Genomic DNA, 15,361 nt, shown 5'->3' with positions numbered 1-15,361 from the left:
GATCGCTGTGAGTTCGAGGCCAGCCTCATCTACAAAAGTAAGGCCAGGACAGCCAGGACTGATACACAGAGAAACCCTGTCTTTGGGGGTGGGGGAAACAAAACAAAGAAGTGCTGGGATTAAAGGTGTGCACCACCACACCCTGCTTGCATGGTGAGATCTTATCTCAAAGTCAATAGAAAAAAAAATGTACAAAGAACAAGATGTAACAAAGTCGTCATCCTACAATGCTCAGAACTAGTTTCCTATTAACTGTCCGTTGTCCCCCTTCCTGGACCTCCACCTACTCATTAAATTCACTCTCCTGACATGCCACCCACTCTCCACAGAGGAAGATAGGGATGAGAAGCCACATTTGGAATGGAAATAAACAGCAGATAATTATCCATAATTGTTTTTAATCTTGAGATGAGTCACCCTCAGTTTATTTCCACATCTCTGTCATCAGCTGTTCACTTCTTTACTTCAAAAATCACCAGATTAACACTGCCAAAGGCAGGTAGAAAAGGATCCAAGAAGCCAATTCAGAGGTGTCACATGATGAGTGACTGAGAAACTGGGAACAAGACAATCCTCAGGAAGATCTCTTTTTAGTCCCAGCAAAGACACCGATGTGTGAACCTAATTCACACTTCTATTATCCCTATCAGGTTATTTTTACAACAGAGAAATTTTAGAACAAGACTTGCTAGGGGATTATTTATTTCCTGGGAAGCTCTGTCTATCACTCTGCATATAATATTTTCTAAGGTCTAACTCCACAGTTTATTTCAAGCCATGCTTTGCCCTTTTTTTTGTTGTTGGTTTTTTTTTGTTTGTTTGTTTGTTTGTTTTTGTTTTGAAGACAGGGTTTCTCTGTGTACCCTTGGCTGTCCTGGACTCATTTTGTAGACCAGGCTGGCCTCCAACTCAGTGATCCACCTGCCTCTGCCTCCCAAGTGCTGAGATTAAAGATGTGCGCCACCATTGCAGGCTTAAACAAAATTTTAAAAAATATTTATTTTATGTATAAGTGCTTTATCTGCATGTACACCTACATGCCAGAAGAGGGCATCAGATCCCTTTGTAGATGGTTCTGAGCCACCATGTGGTTGCTGGGAATTGAACTTAGGACCTTTGGAGGAGCAGCAGTCAGTTTTCTTAACTACTGAGCCATCTCTCCAACCCCCATGCTTTGTACTTCTGCTATATATTTCAATTTATTACTACTTTTTTTGGGGGGGGTCTTTTTGAGACAGGGTTTCTCTGTGTAGCCTTGACTGTCCTGGACTCACTTTGTAGACCAGGCTGGCCTTGAACTCACAGTGATCCACCTGCCTCTGCCTCCCAAATGCTGGGATTAAAGGCGTGCGCCACCACGCCCGGCCCCAATTTATTATTACTTATACAGTATTCTGCCTGCATGTGGACCAGAAGATGGTACCATATCGCATTATAAATGGTTTTGAGCCACCATATGGTTGCTAGGAATTGAACTCAGGATCTTTGGAAGAACAGCCAGTGCTCTTAACCTCTGAGCCATCTCTGTAATAATAGGACTCCCACAATGGGACTCATTATGTGGTACAGGTTAGCTTTGAAATCACAATGTAACTGTCTTAGCCTTGGCTGTCCTAGACTTGCTTTATAGACCAGTCTGGCCTCGAACTCACAGAGATCCGCCTGCCTCTGCCTCCCCAGTGCTGGGATTAAAGGTATGCGCCACCAGGCCTGGCTTTAAGATCAGTCTTACTTAAATAAAAACCAACCAAACAACAAAAACAGAGCTAAATACTGTGGCATGTCTATCACTCTAGTACTTGGGCGACTAAGGTAGGAAGATTGTTGAATTTGAGACCATCCTGAACTAAATAGTCAGGGTTTACATTTAAGATCATAAGTTAAGGCCTGTCTTGGCTAGTGAGTGCCAGGCCAGCTTGGGCAACAGAGTAATAACATGGGGGAAAGTAAGCTAAGGATATGGTTTAGAAAGAGAGAACTTGCCTAGCATGCAGAAAGCAGACTCTTAAGTTAAATCATTGCTACATGAAAAAGGAAAGAAGAAACATCAGGCCAGCAAGGTACCTCAGCAGGTAAAGATGTTTGCTGTCAGGCTGATATGAATTTAATCTCTGGGACCCACATAGTACCAGGAGAAAAGCGGCCCCCACAGGCTTTTATCTGACCTCCACACATGCACCATGCACCCCCCCCCATACATACAAAATTAATGAATAAATGTTATATTATAAACTTGTAGGAATCTTTTGTTGATTGAACTTTCAGGGTCTTTAGAGCCTCTGCAAGCTATAAAGTTGGCATTTTATCTACATTTGAATTACCTTCAAGCTGACTCAGTCCTTGACCCCACTTAGCCTCTCGCTCTGACTCAAGGGTGAGCTAGGAGACTAGAGTTCAGACATCCACCCTAGGAGCTAGATCTAAATCATACGCCGGCATGCTAAGGATGGTGGCTTCGCATCATCCTTAATGTCCTCTTCAAACAATCCCCCAAATGCACATTGGTAGTTCATTTCTCTATATTTTTTCCCCAAAACAAGGTTTCTTTGTGTAACAGTCCTGACTCTCCTGGAACTTACTTTGTAGACCAGGCTGGCCTCAAACTGACAGAGATCCCCCTGCCTCTCCCTCCTAAGGGCTGGGATTAATGGATGCACCACTGCTGCCCAGTCTTTTTATTATTCTTTCTTTCAGCTCTAAAGATCAAGACCTCACACATGCTAGGCAAGTACTCATTTATATTAGAAGACAATTTCTCAACTAAATTTGTTCTTTCTATTTGCCTATATAGATAGCACAGGACAAAAACAAAGAATAAGGACACCAGGCATGATGACTTAACATGTAACCCCAGTCCTCAGGGGGCTGGAGCAGGAGGGCTGTTACAAGCTCCAGGCCAACCTGGGCTACATAGTGAGTGCCAGGACAGTCTGTGCTATATAGAAAAACTGTCTCAAACAAACTAGCAATAAATGAATAAATAAATAAATCAGGACAAACACTTTGAGATCTCCAGAAGATTGCAACAACAACAAAATGCTTTGTTTATGTGTTGTGTGATTTTGCTATTGCCACCAACGAACTTTCAAAGGAGTGGTGCACAGCCTGGGCTCACTACACATTAGGGAAACACTGTCTTGGTTTTGGTCTAGTTGACACATCAGCATGGGCTGGCACGCAACACCCTTCTAAAGCGTTAAATATTAAATTTATGACAAGTATACACATTCAATCATGCTGGACAACAGGACTTTGTGATGGGTTGGTAAGGGGGAAAGTTGTTATAGTTCCTTCTGGAACGTCTCCCTCCTTCTTCCGAGTTCCACACTAACTAAAATGCGTGAGCATCAGCTCCTGCCGGATTCGGTCAGCCTCTAAGTCCAGAGACTCCATTTGCTCATACTCGCCCTCAGAGGGCTGTTCAATGGGTCCAGTCACCGGAGAGGACCAGACATCCATTCCATGTTCCAGGGAAATGTTGTGAAGGACACAACAAGCTAAGATGATGTGGCTGGATTTCTCCGGGGAGTACTGCAGTGCCCCCTTCGATCCATCCAGGCATCGGAACCTGCAGCAGAGGGTCTGCAAAGTCTTCTCCATCACACTGTGAGCTGCAGAATGGGCCCTATTATAGCGATACTCTGCTGGAGTTTCAGGAATGTGAAGTGGAGTCATGAGCCAGGTATGGAGAAAGAAGGAACTGTCACCTGCATGAAAAGCCAAAGAGAACATGACTGTGAATAGATTACAGACAAGAACTGAAATTCGCTGGGTATGATGGTGGTCGCCTTTAATCCCAGCACTCGGGAGGCAGAGTCAGGCAGATCGTTGTGAGTTTGAGGCCAGCCTGGTCTATAAATGGAGTCCAGGACAGCCAAGGATACACAGAGAAACCCTGTCTCAAAAAACCAAAAAAAAAAAAAAAGAAAGAAAGAAAGAAAAAGAAAAAAAGAAAAAACAAAACAAAGACAAAAGACAAAGGCAAAACAAAGCAAAGATCAGATGTGGTGGCACTGAGGAGACAAAGTCACACAGACTCTGAATTTGAAGCCAGCCTGGCCTAACAGTGAGACCCTGTTTCAAACAAACCAACCTAACCCCACCCCAAAATCAAACAAGATATTAATTTTACATGATCTATAAACAGTAAGCATTCAAGAGAAAAAGAGAATTCTAACAGAAGATGTAAAAACACTCATGAGGAAATTTTCTATTTTTATTATTAACTGTCATGTCTGAAAGCATGAACTAGGGATTTCATACCTTTTCACAATGACTTATCTGCCAGTGCTGAAAAGCACAGAACCTGAGTCAGCAGTTGCCGTCAGTACTCGCGGCACTGCATGCTTGGCACTGCAATCACATAATAATGCTTTTGTAACAGAGGAGCTGGAGGACCATGGATATGATGATGCAAACAGTAATCATGAGAAGAAATCAGAAACGAGTTCAAGTAATAACAGAGGCAATTCCTTTAAGTGACTTCCTTATCAAGGGATCCTGGGAAGTCCTAAGAAAAAGAGATACAAGTGGGGAGTAAAGTCCTAGTCCAACAGGACAATGTTTCCATAATGTTTACTTCTCTGACAAACAAAAACAAAGCAGCTCACACAGTGGTGTGACTTCTTTTTTTTTTTTTTTTTTCTCCCCAAGACAGGGTTTCCCTGTGTAGCCTTGGCTGTCCTACATTCACTTTGATGACCAGGCTGGTCTTGAACTCACATCTATCTGCCTGTCTCTGCCTCCCAAGTGCTGGGATTAAAGGTGTGTGCTACCACGCCCAGCTGGCAGTGTGACTTCTAATACACCCGAGTCTGACACTGGGTACTAAGTAGCATGGTTAGCACTGTACTCATGACATACAACAAGTCGATTCTTGTGACAAAGATGGCTACCACTCCAAAGACAATCAAAGACTTCTTTCATTTAGGAGCTTATGTTTCTAAGACTGGATTAGCTGTAAATAACTGAGATGTCTCATAAAAATTTAAAGTTTATATTTAGCTGGTTTTCTTTTTTGAGACAGTCTCATTCTGTAGACCTAAAACTCCTTCTATAGCATGAGCTGACCTTAAATTTACAGCAATCCTCCTGCCGCGGAGTTCTGAGTGCTAGGATTATAGGCATGAGCTACCACTCGTGGCTTTCTCCTCCACCACTTTTGTTTTGTTTGTTTTTTCAAGTCAGGGTTTCTCTGTGTAGCCTTGGCTGTCCTGGATTCACTTTGTAGACCAAGCTGGCCTCGAACTCACAGAGATCTGCCTGACTCTGCCTCCCAGTGCTGGTATTAAAGGCATGTGCCACCCTGCCTAGCCCCACCATTTTTGTTTTGTTTTGAAGCCAGGGTCTCAAGTAGTTCAGGCCCCTGAACTTCTGATACTCCTGTCTCCACCTCTCAAGTGCTGGGATTACAGGTGTGAACTAACTCTCAATCTCTTAACTGAACTCACTCTTTTTAAATACTAAACTTTAAAAAATGGGCATAGAGGGGCTGCCAGAGATGGCTCAGAGGTTAAGAGCACGTGGCTGCTTTTCCAAAGGTCCTGAGTTCAGTTCCCAGCAACCACATGGTGGCTCACAACCATCTATAATGAGATCTGATGCTCTCTTCTGGCCTTCAGGAAGAACACTGTAAACATAACAAAGAAAATTTAAAGCCAGGCATGAGGGCACACACCTTTTATCTCAGCCAAACAAACAAACAAACAACGGACATAGAGGCGGTGGACAAGGTGGCGCATACCTTTAATCCCAACACTCTGGGAAGCAGAGGTAGGCAGATCTCTGTGAGTTTGAGGCCAGCCTGATCTACAAATGGATAGCCAAGGCTACAAAGAGAAACCCTGTCTCAAAAAATAAATAAATAAATAAATAAAAATTTAAAAAGCATGTAGAGCAGACTATGATGTAGCCCAGGGACAGTCAGGGCAAAAAGGAAAGGGTGGAGGAGAGAAAGGGAGAAAGAATGCTGGATCCTGGATCCTAGATGGTGCAGTACAAAGGTACTTGATACAAATACATGTTTGATGGCCAGGCCCCACGTGCGGAAGGGGAGAACTAACTCCTGTAAACTGTCCTCTAACCTCCACATAAATATAAAAATATTTTAAGGCTGGGCATGGTGGCGCACACCTTTAATCCCAGCACTCGGGAGGCAGAGGCAGGCGGATCGCTGTGAGTTTGAGGCCAGCCCAGTCTAGAAAGTGAGTCCAGGACAGCCAAGGCTACACAGAGAAACCCTGTCTCGAAAAACCAACCAACCAACCAAACAAACAACAACAAAAAAACCAACAATAAATGAATAAATAAAATAAAAGGATATTATAGACAATAGTGAAAACAACACTTGTGACAGCCTGAACACAAGGCCTGAATGTAATAGGTGATTAACACTTAGGCTCAGAGCAAGAGCCTTTCTCAAAAAAACCAAAACCAAAACCAAAACCCAGGAGCTGGGCAAGATGGCTCAATGAGTAAAGCACTGGCACATGAGCCTGACAACCTGAATCCAATTCCTGCAATTTACACAAAGGTGGAAAGAGAGAACTAATCCTGCCAAGTTCTCTGACCTTCACACACATGCTATGGAACATATGTGCCCAACACTTACACATCTCACACACACACACTACAGCAAGCTCCAGTCACTAGCTGGTTATAATTCAAACATCACTGGGAAACATACTCAGGAGGGGATTAGGATTAGATGGGGAAGGGATTGTGAATGCTTATGCAATCACTCAGTCACCCTTAAGACATTCTGGGAGATCTTACCCAAAGCTGCTTAACAGCACTAGCCTAAGAGCTGAAGAAACGAACTCAAGCTGGCTGTGTGGTGTACTTAGGGCCTAGGAGTTTAGGAAGCACACCTATAGGGACAGCTGAGAACAAGAACTGGAAGGGATGGTTTAAAGGGACCTTAAAGCGGAGTGTGATTGTGTATCCCTGCAATCCCAAACCCAGCCAAGACAACCAGGCTCTTGAAGCCAGCCTGGAAAACAGGGAGACGTCTATTTTTTAAAAAAGGAAAGAAAAGAAACTGTGCCTCTCAGTTTCTTCTTTTATTAAAAAAAAAAAAAAATTGATATTATTTGACTTTTTTTTTTTTTTTAAAGCAGGGTCTCCTGTTTCCTTGAATTTCCTTGTAATACTAGCTAGCACTCAAGAGGCTGAGGCTGGTGGATTATGAGCTTAAGGCCATCTTGGAAGTCAGTTTGAGGCCAGACTGGAAAACAAATTGAAATCTTGTCAAGAGAAAAATACGTATCAGTAGACGTTGCATAGAAAGTGGTATGTACAGCTGGGGAAAGCCTGATGCTGTAAACCCATCAATGGGGCAGTAGGCTGCCTTCTCTCCCCCACCCCCCCACCCCCTTCCCCTCTCTCTCTCTCTCTCTCTTTTTTCAAGACAGGGTTTCTCTTGTAGTCCTGACTGTCCTGGACTCACTTTGTACACCAAGATGACCTCAAACTCACAGTCTCTGCCTCCTGAGTGCTGGAATTACAACATACATTTTCTAAGTGTATATTGGACTTAAATTGTAGATCTGGCTGGCCTCAAACTCACAAAGATGAACCAGCCTCTGCCACCGTGCCAAGCTCAAATTGTCTTGAAATTCAAAATCCTGCCTCGGTATCTTTTTTTGTTTGTTTGTTTTTCCAGACAGGGTTTCTCTGTGTAGCCCTGGATGCCTCTTTGTAGACTCACTTTGTAAACCAGGCTGGCCGCCAACTCACAACGATCCACCTGCCTCTGCCTCATCATCCAGCTTGCCTCAGCATCTTTTGTTTTGTTCTGTTTGAGACAGGGTTTCTCTGTGCAACAGCCCTGACTGTCCTGGACTTGCTTTGTAGACCAGGCTGGCCTCGAACTCACAGAGATCTACCTGCCTCTGCCTCCCAAGTACTGGGAATAAAGGCGTGTGCCACCACAGCCTGGCTAGATTTGGCATCTTTTTTTTTTTTTTTTTTTTTGGTTTTTCGAGACAGGGTTTCTCTGTGTAGCCTTGGCCATCCTGGACTCACTTTGTAGACCAGGCTGGCCTCGAACTCACAGCGATCCGCCTGCCTCTGCCTCCCGAGTGCTGGGATTAAAGGCGTGCGCCACCATGCCCGGCTTAGCCTTGGCATCTTAATCCTTCATAAACTTTTCTTTTTCTCCTCCTCTTCCTCCTTCCCTTCTTTTCTTTCTTTTCTTGAGACAGGAGCTCATGTGACCTAGTGTAATGTACACTGTATTGGCAAACTGTCATGTGCTGTTTGAGCTCACTGGCTCTAGAATAAATGCTTCCTCCCGCAAGCTCAGACCCAAGCACATTCATCTCAATGTCTTGCAAGGCTTCCTGTCTAGGGATGGGCTGCCTGCTCCAAACCCTGTGATGAGAAGAGAACAGCAGAACAGCCCAAGAGTAAAACTATCATGTTCTTGGAACAGCTGGAAGGCGAACATGTCATCGGTTCTTATCATTATTTAACCCATGATATAAAAGCGCCTACAGCGAGGAAGACAAGCTGGAGGAAACTGAGCACGGGAAGCTCGTGCAGAGAGAGAACTTAATTAGGAACTCCAGCTAACTGCCTCGACTTCCCCAGGCACTTTCTACTGGATGTCTGTAAGCCCTAATTTCATATCTATCACTTGTTACTTATTATTTTACTTTTCTTTGTTTGCTGTTTGTTAATAAACTCACTCACTCAAAACTGAGAGCATGGCCATTTTAGACTACTCTGATAATATCTATCAATCACTTGTTATTTTTTCCACTTTTTGTTTTTGTTTTTTGAAACAGGGTTTCTCTGTGTATCCTTGGCTATCCTGGACTCACTTTGTAGACCAGGCTGGCCTCGAACTCACAGTGATCCGCCTGCCTCTGCCTCCCGAGTGCTGGGATTACAGGCATGAGCCACGACACCCGGCTGGCTTTTAGATCTTATAAACTCAAGCCATTGTCTCATTTTCCTTCTTCTGCCTGCAAATCAAGATGTAGAACTCATGGTTGGACGCAAATGGCCTGGGAGGCAGAGACAGGTGGATCTCTGTGACTTCAAGGCTAGCCTGGTCTACAAAGTGAGTCCAAGACAGCCAAGGCTACACAGAGAAACCCTGTCTCAAAAACCAAACCGAAACAGAAAGATGTAGAACTCTCAGTTCCTTCTCCAGCACCATGTCTGCCTACATAACACCATGTTCTCACAATGACGGTAATGGAAAAACCTCTGAAACCGTGGGCCAGTCCCAATTAAATGTCTTCTTTTATAAGAGTAGCTGCGGTCTTCATGTCTCTTCAGAGCAATAGGTGTTAGTTCACAGGTGATGCCACTAGCCTGCAGTTAGGGTCCTAGCTATGTCTTGTTATTATGTGCCACCACCTCCACGTGTGCCAGGTGTGTGCTGGATAAAAAGGACCCACCCACCATGCTTTCTCTCAGCCTCTACCTCTCTGCCCTCCCTCTGTCCCCGTCTGTCTGACTACCTATCTACATGGGCCATCATCAGCCCCTTAACTCCTTTCCTCTTCCCCAAATAAACTTCCTTATACCAGATATGTTGCATGGCCTAACCATTATTACAATAGGAACCCTAACTAAGGTCTGGAAGAGAACTCAGCAGTTAAGAGCACTGGCTAGAGCAGGGCGTGGTGGTGTATGCCTGCAATCCCAGCATTCTGGGAGGCAGAGACAGGTGGATCTTTGTGAGTTCAAGGCCAGCCTGGTCTACAAAGTGAATCCAGGACAGTCAAGGCCACACAGACAAATCCTGTCTCAAAAAAAAAAAAAAAAAAAAAGAGTTTCAATGTTACTAATAGCACTCTTCACAGCTGAACAATCACTTTGGTTTACACTGCTTAACTATGAACACATTCTTTTCTAGCTCAGGTCACTGAGATAGCCTTTAAATGACACTAAGCCAACATAAGCAGACTGGAGAAGCAAGGTCTTTTGTTTGGTTGGGGTTTTTGGTTTGTTTGTTTGTTTGTCTGTACAGGCTTTCTCTGGGCAGCCCTGGCTGTCCTAGAACTCATTCTGGAGGCTGGCCTCCAACTCAAGAGATTTGCCTGCTGGATTAAAAGTGGTATATCACTCAGACATACTATTGGTTTTCTCTTTCTTTCTTTCTTTTTTTTTAGAGACAGGGTTTCTCTGTGTAACAGCTCTGGCTGTCCTGGAACTTGCTCTGTAGACCAGGCTGGCCTCAAACTCACAGAGATCCACCTGTCTCTGCCTCCCAAGTGTTGGGATTAAAGGCATACACCACCACCACCCAGTTTTTGGTTTTCTTTTTGCTTCTTTTTTTTTTTTTTTTTTTTTTTTTTGAGACAGGGTTTCTCTGTGTAGCCTTAGCTGTCCTGGACTCACTTTAGACCAGGCTGGCCTCAAACTCATAGAGATCCACCTGTCTCTGCCTCCCAAGTGTTGGGATTAAAGGCGTACACCACCACCACCCAGTTTTTGGTTTTCTTTTTGCTTTGCTTTTCTTTCTTTTTTTGAGACAGGGTTTCTCTGTGTAGCCTTAGCTGTCCTGGACTCACTTTGTAGACCAGACTGGCCTCCAACTCACAGAGATCCGCCTGCCTCTGCTGGGATTAAAGGCGTGCGCCACCACTGCCTCACTTTTTTCTTTTGATATATATATCTGCATGTACACCTGCATGCTAGAAGAGGGCATCAGATCACTTTATAGATGGTTGTGAGCCACCATGTCGTTGCTGGGAATTGAACTCAGGACCTTTGGAATGCTCTTAAACACTGAGACATCTCTCCAGCCCCTTTTTTGGTTTTTCAAGACAGGGTTTCTCTGTGTAGTCTTGGTTGTCCTAGAACTCACTTTGTAGACCAGGTTGTCCTTGAACTCTGAGATTTGCCTGCCTCTGCCTCCCAAGTGCAGAGATTGAAGGCCTGTGGTACCACTGGTTTTACAGTCACCATTTTACAAACAATAACAATTATTGCCCCTACTGGATGTACCACAATTAACAAGCTCTGTATTTTGGCTGATTTGTTTTTGCTTTTGTTTTTGTTTTTAGACAGGGTTTCTCTGTGTAGCTTTGGCTATCGTGGACTCATTTTGTAGACCAGCCTGGCCTTGAACTTACAGTGATCTACCTCCCTCTGCCTCCCTGAGTGCTGAGATTAAAGGCGTGAGCCATGGCACCCGGCTCCCTTGTTTAGTGTTTGAGATAGAGGCAGGCATCACAGGATGGCTTTAAACTCCCTATGCAGCTGAGGGTCAACCTGAATTTCTGATCTTTTGTCCCTCTTAACCACACAGTTAGCAGTGCTGAGGACCCAACTCCTCCTACTCCACCAACTGAGCTATAGCCCTAGTATTGTATTTCTGACCCAGGTCTCCCTATACTCCCAGGTTGGCTTGGAACACTTTATATAGCCCAGGCTAGCCTGGAATTTGAGCCTGTCACCTCAGTCTCTGAAATCCTGGGATTACAAGCATATAAAACAACACCCGTGTGGCATGGTGGCACAAGCCTGTAATCCCAGCACTCAGGGGGCAGAGGCAGGTGGAACTCTGTAAGTTCCAGGCTAGCCTGGTTTACAAAGAGAGTCCAGGACAGCCAGAGCTGTTACAGAGAGAAACCCTGTCTCGAAAAACAAACAAACAAAAACCCCAACAACAACCCTCAACTTATATATGTTTAAAATTTTTTTAGATTTATGTTAAGTGTACAGGTGTTATGCCTGCACTTATATCTGTGTACCATGTGCATGCCTTATACTGTGGAGCTCAGAAGAAAGCATTAGATTCCTTGGAACTGGAGTTATGAACAGTTATGAGCCTCCCTGTAGATGTTCACAATCAAACCTAGCCCCCCATGTTCTTTACCACCAAGCTACCTCTCCATCCCTTAAATACTGGTTAAAAAAAAAAAATTCAAGGTGCAAAAATGGAAGGTTCAGTGATAGAATCCTTGCCTGGCATTCCCAAGCCTTGGGTTTAGTAATAAAAATATTACTACAGGACAAGCAATAAAAATTATTTGGGGGCTGGAGAGATAGCTCAGAGGTTAAGGGCACTGATTGGTCTTCCAAAGGTCCTGAGTTCAATTCCCACCAACCCGTTGGTGGCTCACAGGCATCTATAATGTGATCTGATGCCCCCTTCTCGTGGGCAGACACAGCACTCATTAAAACATAAATGGGCCAGGTGTGATGGTACACGCCTGTAATCCCAGCACTTGGGAGGCAGAGGCAGGGGGATTGCTGTGGTTGAGGCCAGCCTGGTCTATAAAGTGAGTCCAGGACAGCCAAGGCTACACAGAGAAACACTGTCTCCAAAACCAATAAAAATCAAAAAAAAAAAAAAATTGATGGCTCAGCACTGGGGAGGCAAAGGCAAGTGAATCTCTTGAGTTCAAGGCCAGCCTGGTCTATATCAAACTTCCAGGGCTACATTATATGTCATCTGTCTCAAAAGTCTCTAAAAAGTAATAATGAGAGAGAAAAAAATAAGGATCAGAGTTCTCACCAGAGATTTTACAGAATAAGTGAAAGAACGAAGAGTAAGACTATAGAATCTGGGACTTGACCCACTCTACCACGTAACTTTCCTATGGGTATAAATTGAAGATATACTTAGAAACTTACCAAGGAGCCAGCTATCTTTGGGCATCCGAGTTTCAAACTGACTGCTTAGAGAAGACTGCTGTAACACAGCACAGTCCTGGAGGCTACCTGGCCAGTTTGTCTCCACAGCCATTAGTGCTCCTCTGATGTCACATACCACCAGACAGTTTAAAGAATGTAGACCCTTACGGTTCACATAAGAGAGGTCTTCAGCATTTGGTGCCTTGATTGCTACGTGGATGCAGTCAACCACCCCTATCACCCCTGGCATCCCTGCCAATCCATAGAATTCCTCCTTTAGAGACTGTATGGCAGCTTCATCAGATGGCAAGTGAATAAACTGTGAGGCCCTTTCCACTAGGGCTTCAGTGACATTGGCAACACAGCGGCTCATAGAGGCTTGACTAATTCCAATTGCGTCTCCCATCCGAGTCTGGAAGGAACCTGAGGTATAGAAGCCTAAGGCTGCCAGGATCTGTGTCTCTGGGCTGATAGCCCTAGATCGCTGAGTAGGTCGAGAAAGACTTGGCCCTAAGAGTTCCACTAAGTAGTAAATGAACTGTCGGGAAAATCCATACATGGACATCAAGGATTCATCTGTCACATCATCCAGTTTAAAGCGGTCCAAGGTCCGGTGGCCTCGGCCATACAGCAAGAGATCACAGTCAAGTACTGTTATTGGGATAGCCATTGCCGATGTGGGTGGATTCTTCTGCTTTTTCTGAATTTTTCCCAGTGAAGAGGTTGGCACAATTAGTGTCAGAACTCAACAGCTAAACATTGGTTAAACGGCTTTGACATTTATAATCTTCTTTCTGTAAATGCTAATTAAAAGAAAAAAATAATTAGAGGCCTACCAAAACCATACCAAATGAATCAAAATGCAGAACGCCTTTTCAGCAATTCACTTTTGTTTTTGTTTTTGTTTTCCAAGACAGGGTTTCTCTGTGTTATCTTGGCTGTCCTGGACTTGCTCTTTAGACCAGGCTGGCCTCGAACTCACAGAGATCCACCTGCCTCTGCCTCCTGAGCTGGGATTAAAGGCGAGCATGCACCACCACCGCCCCACAGCAATACATTTAACTCTGGATTTTTCTCCACTGACTGCCATATATGACAAACTCATCTGATTTGCAGACAATGGGTGTCTGATCCCAGTGGCTCATTTAATGCCTGGCATTTCAACTGAGAACAAAAGATTAATGGAGGTGACGGTGTAACTATTCATAAGGTAAGAGAGGTCTAAGGCAGCCACAAACAGCTTAAGTCATAAACATCTTAAGGATTACTCAAAGAGGTTTGTTTTTCAAAGCCACAATGTATGCACAAGACAGATGTGGGAGTGCACAAACCAGTCTAACAGGGAGCTAGGAGAAAAGGGAAGAAGAAAAGAAAGGAGGAAAGGTAAGTCAGTCAGTCCATGACCCTGCCTGGGACATTGTCTGCTCTAACAGGCTTTTCTCCTTTATCTCAAGAGGCTTTAGGCTAGAATAGAAGGAATACTAGCCAGAAGGAAAGGAGGAAGAGGCTGAGAGAATCAGGTTTGGAATGCAGGGCCAAGTTTACAATCTGCCCTAAAAAACTTCCTAAGGGACAAAGAGCTGGCTCCGAGGGCACTGGGTTTGGCTGTGAAGCCTATCGAAATAATTTGGATTCCTGAGACCCACGTGGTGAAAGGAAAGAAACATTTGAAGAAATTTGTGCTCTGACCTCCACATCCTTGCCATAGCACGCTCTTTCTCCAATACAAAATGTAAATTTTTAAAAAGTTTATTCCTTTAAAAGTTGTGTAAAAGGCTGGGCGGTGGTGGCACACGCCTTTAATCCCAGCAACTTGGGAGGCAGAAGCAGAAAGATTTCCATGAGTTCGAGGCCAGCCTGGACTACAGAGAGTACCAGGGCAGCCTCTGTTACACAGAGAAATTCTGTCTTGAAAAACAAACAAACAAAAACAGTTGTGTAAATAAAGCTGGGCGTGGTGGCGCGCGCCTTTGATCCCAGCACTCGGGAGGCAGAGGCGGCGGGTGGGGGAGTGGGTGGGTGGGGAAATCTCTGTGAGTTGGACGCCAGCTTGGTCTACAAAGACAGTTCTAGGACAGCCAGTGCGGTTACGCGAGAAACCCTGTCTCCAAAACAAAACCAAAAGCACAGCAAAACAACAGAGGTGTGTAAATAAAGTTACCCAAACCAAGAATGGTATCTTACTGTAATTCCAGTACTTGGGCAAAAGGACCATGAGTTCGAGGAAAGCGTGAACTACAGGAGCTTCCTAGAGTTGATCCAGTCTCTAATGTAAGCAAGCATTCTGGAACCTGGGGCAGCAGCATCGCCGCGTATTCCAGGCCAGCTTGAAGTACAGTACGTTCTAGGCTAACGTGAATTATACAGCAAGATTTAAAAAAAAAATCTTGTCTCAAAAAAGCAAGATACCATAGTCTGAGCGCTCGCCCAGCCAGAGTCAGCAAAGACTGATCGCCACCTCTCCGAGGCTACCGAGCTACCCGGACCACACTCCACCCTCCTCGCCTAAGAAGACCCTCCTCCGGAACCCGCTGCCGCACACAGACCGCCACGGCACGCAACAGCGGCCCCTCCCCTTCCGCGTCAGCGCCGGGGGTGGGGCACGTCGCGTCACGCCGAGGCCAGAGTTTCGCTGCCGAACTTTCCACACGAAGTCCAACGTCTCCCACTCCCAGAATTCCTTCCCATATACTTGTCATTTCTCTTAAGAGGCAAGTGGTTTATTTTTGGAAATAATTCAACTTTTATGAAGACTCTAAGG

At 44.7% G+C, this 15,361-nt stretch overlaps 1 protein-coding gene across 1 annotated transcript; it reads right to left on the bottom strand.

The window, feature by feature from the left end:
- Positions 1-3,307: 3,307 nt before the first annotated feature.
- Harbi1 (harbinger transposase derived 1) lies at positions 3,308-15,118 on the bottom strand. Its single transcript, XM_051144130.1, has 3 exons — positions 15,010-15,118; positions 12,601-13,403; positions 3,308-3,707 (listed from the first exon to the last, which is right to left on the bottom strand). Exons 2-3 carry the CDS (start codon positions 13,268-13,270, stop codon positions 3,328-3,330), a joined length of 1,050 nt encoding a protein of 349 aa, XP_051000087.1. The 5' UTR covers positions 13,271-13,403; positions 15,010-15,118; the 3' UTR covers positions 3,308-3,327.
- Positions 15,119-15,361: the final 243 nt, after the last annotated feature.

The sequence above is a fragment of the Acomys russatus genome, chromosome 4 (genome assembly GCF_903995435.1).
Source record: "Acomys russatus chromosome 4, mAcoRus1.1, whole genome shotgun sequence".
Lineage (NCBI taxonomy): Eukaryota > Metazoa > Chordata > Mammalia > Rodentia > Muridae > Acomys > Acomys russatus.
This window is presented reverse-complemented; position numbering and strand designations above follow the sequence as displayed.

Excerpts from the sequence above, each read along its gene's own strand:
- Harbi1 (XM_051144130.1), bottom strand. The coding sequence starts at position 13,270 with ATGGCTATCCCAATAACAGTACTTGACTGTGATCTCTTGCTGTATGGC. Across the intron at positions 3,708-12,600 it reads CAAAGATAGCTGGCTCCTTG|GTGACAGTTCCTTCTTTCTC; the intron begins GTAAGTTTCTAA and ends CTTTTCATGCAG.